Source organism: Octopus bimaculoides, chromosome 4 (genome assembly GCF_001194135.2).
Source record: "Octopus bimaculoides isolate UCB-OBI-ISO-001 chromosome 4, ASM119413v2, whole genome shotgun sequence".
NCBI lineage: Eukaryota > Metazoa > Mollusca > Cephalopoda > Octopoda > Octopodidae > Octopus > Octopus bimaculoides.
This window is the reverse complement of record NC_068984.1, coordinates 42010281-42012769: the sequence shown is the minus strand read 5'-3', so window position 1 is coordinate 42012769 and position 2489 is coordinate 42010281. Positions and strand designations below refer to the sequence as shown.

At 34.2% G+C, this 2489-nt stretch overlaps 1 protein-coding gene across 1 annotated transcript in view; it reads left to right on the top strand.

The window, feature by feature from the left end:
• The window catches only part of LOC106881759 (slowpoke-binding protein), a 37774-nt gene that overhangs the window by 30324 nt on the left and 4961 nt on the right, over nucleotides 1–2489 (top strand). Inside the window, exons 9-10 of the mRNA XM_052967032.1 lie at nucleotides 54–163; nucleotides 619–716. Of these exons, the coding sequence (XP_052822992.1) occupies nucleotides 54–163; nucleotides 619–716 (208 nt within the window). The remainder of the gene's footprint in view (nucleotides 1–53; nucleotides 164–618; nucleotides 717–2489) is intronic.

Below are 2489 nucleotides of genomic sequence, written 5' to 3'. Positions count from 1 at the left end.
CTTAATATAGCATTAAATGTTAAATATGTTTATACTTTTGTTTCTCCTTAAAGGTTAACTGATACTGAAAATATTTTCTTTCAAAAACATTATCTCCTGTCGCCGCTTTTTCGAAAGAAACTAACAGATGCACCAGATAATTCATTGTCAATTTTAATGTTTGGTAAGTTGATGGTGATATTCCATGATTCTCAATTTTAATGTATGTTTCAATTCATATACAACAGTTACTATGGGACAGTCAAGACTATTGATAAGGTTGCAAGACGAAACGAAAATTTTAGGAAAATAAAAAGAAAAATAAGTGGAAATTTTACCGGTGAGTGCGTTAAATTTTAAGGCACAATAAGAAAATGACTCTCCCCAGACACAACAGAGCTACTATGGATTATATTGATTATAATAGTAGAATAAGCAAATGTGCCTCAAGAGGAAACAGCTGGGATTTACCCTAACTATCCATGTAGTCGAATATAGTCGAATATTTTAACCTCAGTTTAATAGAAAAAATAGAAAAACAAAAAATCTTACTTATCTGTCTTTATTTTTAAACCACTCTTCATATGAATTGCATCTAAATTGCTGAGACGCTTTATTGAACTTTTCAATCTCTTACAGGTCATCTTCTGTTCGAGATGTCCACAGGTATGGAACTGGAAGACACCTACCCCAGAGTCGATGAAATGACGTGCTGCGTATATCCAGCAGTAACAAACGTACGTTAGTTCTATTTCATATTTTAATACAGATTCGTTTTTAAACTATATTTACCACACTATCAATTATATCACCTGCTTGTTTTAAAAGACGTGAAAAGCTGTATTGAAGTAGAATATCTCTGGTATTTAGTTACATCTCGTTACGTACCTAAGTTCAATTGCAGCTGAGGTTGATTCTCCCTTTCAGCCTTTCAAAGTCGATAAAGTAAGCGTTGGTTAAGTATTGATGTTAATATAATTGATGAAACCTCCCCACCCAAATTTGAAGCCTTACTTTTTATCAATAATGATTATTTCTTGTTTCAAAGTTGTTACTTGTTTAATAACTTGCTTGACATTAGACAGTGTGTTAGTACTTAAATAGCTATATCGAGCCATTTAATAACACATAAAACTGTTTAATTCATTAGGTGTTAAAACTCTCATGCCATGATGGTGACCTGATTACCGACACAGTTCTATCAATATAGTTGTCGTTATTGGCTGCCAGAATTGCTAGACAAGGTGCTTTGCGATATTTCGTCCGCCTTCACGTCCTGTGTTCAAATTCCCTGAAGTTGTCTTTGCTTTCATCCTTCGGGGTCGATGAAATAAGTACTAAATACCTACTGGGATCGATATAATCGACTAACTTCTCGCCTGAATTTCAAGCCTTATACTTATAGTAGAATTTATTATTTCTTGGCTGTTCAAGGCGACGAGCTGGCATAATCGTTAACTCACCAGGCAAAACGTTTGATGGCATTTCGTCCGGCTTTACGTTTTGAGTTCAAATTCTGCTGAGATCAACTTTGTCATTCATCCTTTCAGGGTCAATAAAATAAGTACCAGTTGAACTCTGGGTTTGATGTAATCGACTTACCTTTCCCCCAAACATTCTGGCCTTGTGCCAGAATTTGAAGTTATTATTTCTTGTCTGCTCTGAAATCTTTGTTTCTTTTTATATTTTCGCTTTCATAGAAATAGTAAAGATGAGACTACGGGAGAAATAGAAGAATTAGGAATGTATACGACCAAAGAAGTAAAAATATTATACCATATCAAAACTCTATCCAAGTATGATTAGACTAATCTCCAGTATAGTGATTTGATAGATGGTTAATTTGACAAAGAGCAATCATCTTCATTTGCATTCTCTATTTCCAGTTAATTACCGATCAACTTAGTAATCACTTTCCTTCGTTTGAGCCGAAAAGACATCAGGAGTAAATAGTCTCCTTGCTATTGCTGTTTAGCCGCAGTTCAGCCCCGAGTAACAATTGTATGGTCAAAGCGTTCCAATTGTGATCATTTCATTTTATTTTCTGGCATAATGTATTTGAACCATATTTCTTAATGTAATTTATTTTCCGGCTTTAAGATTACGGGATATGATTTCAAGAAAATTTAACCACTATTGCTGTCAGATCAAACGGCAGCGTTTGCTGTCCCGTAAAATGGCTTGATCATCGCAGCAATATATTTTTTCCCCTTAGCAATTTATCTCTTTCAACTCTCAGCTTGATGAGCAATGCAAAACCGGTCTTTACTTCTGTTATGTTGAAAGAACAAGCCTTATTTTGTACAAAATTGTATAACTTTATCATGGCTCTAATAGAATCTTAAATCCTGTAAAACAAATCTGTGTTTTTCATCATTTCTCTTTCTCGCTCGAACATATACTAAATACACAGGCGGACAGAAAACACAGAAGGTCACCAATTCTTCATCGGTTATCGGCTAGAGGGGTCGAACGCAATTTCATATATATATATATATATATATATATAT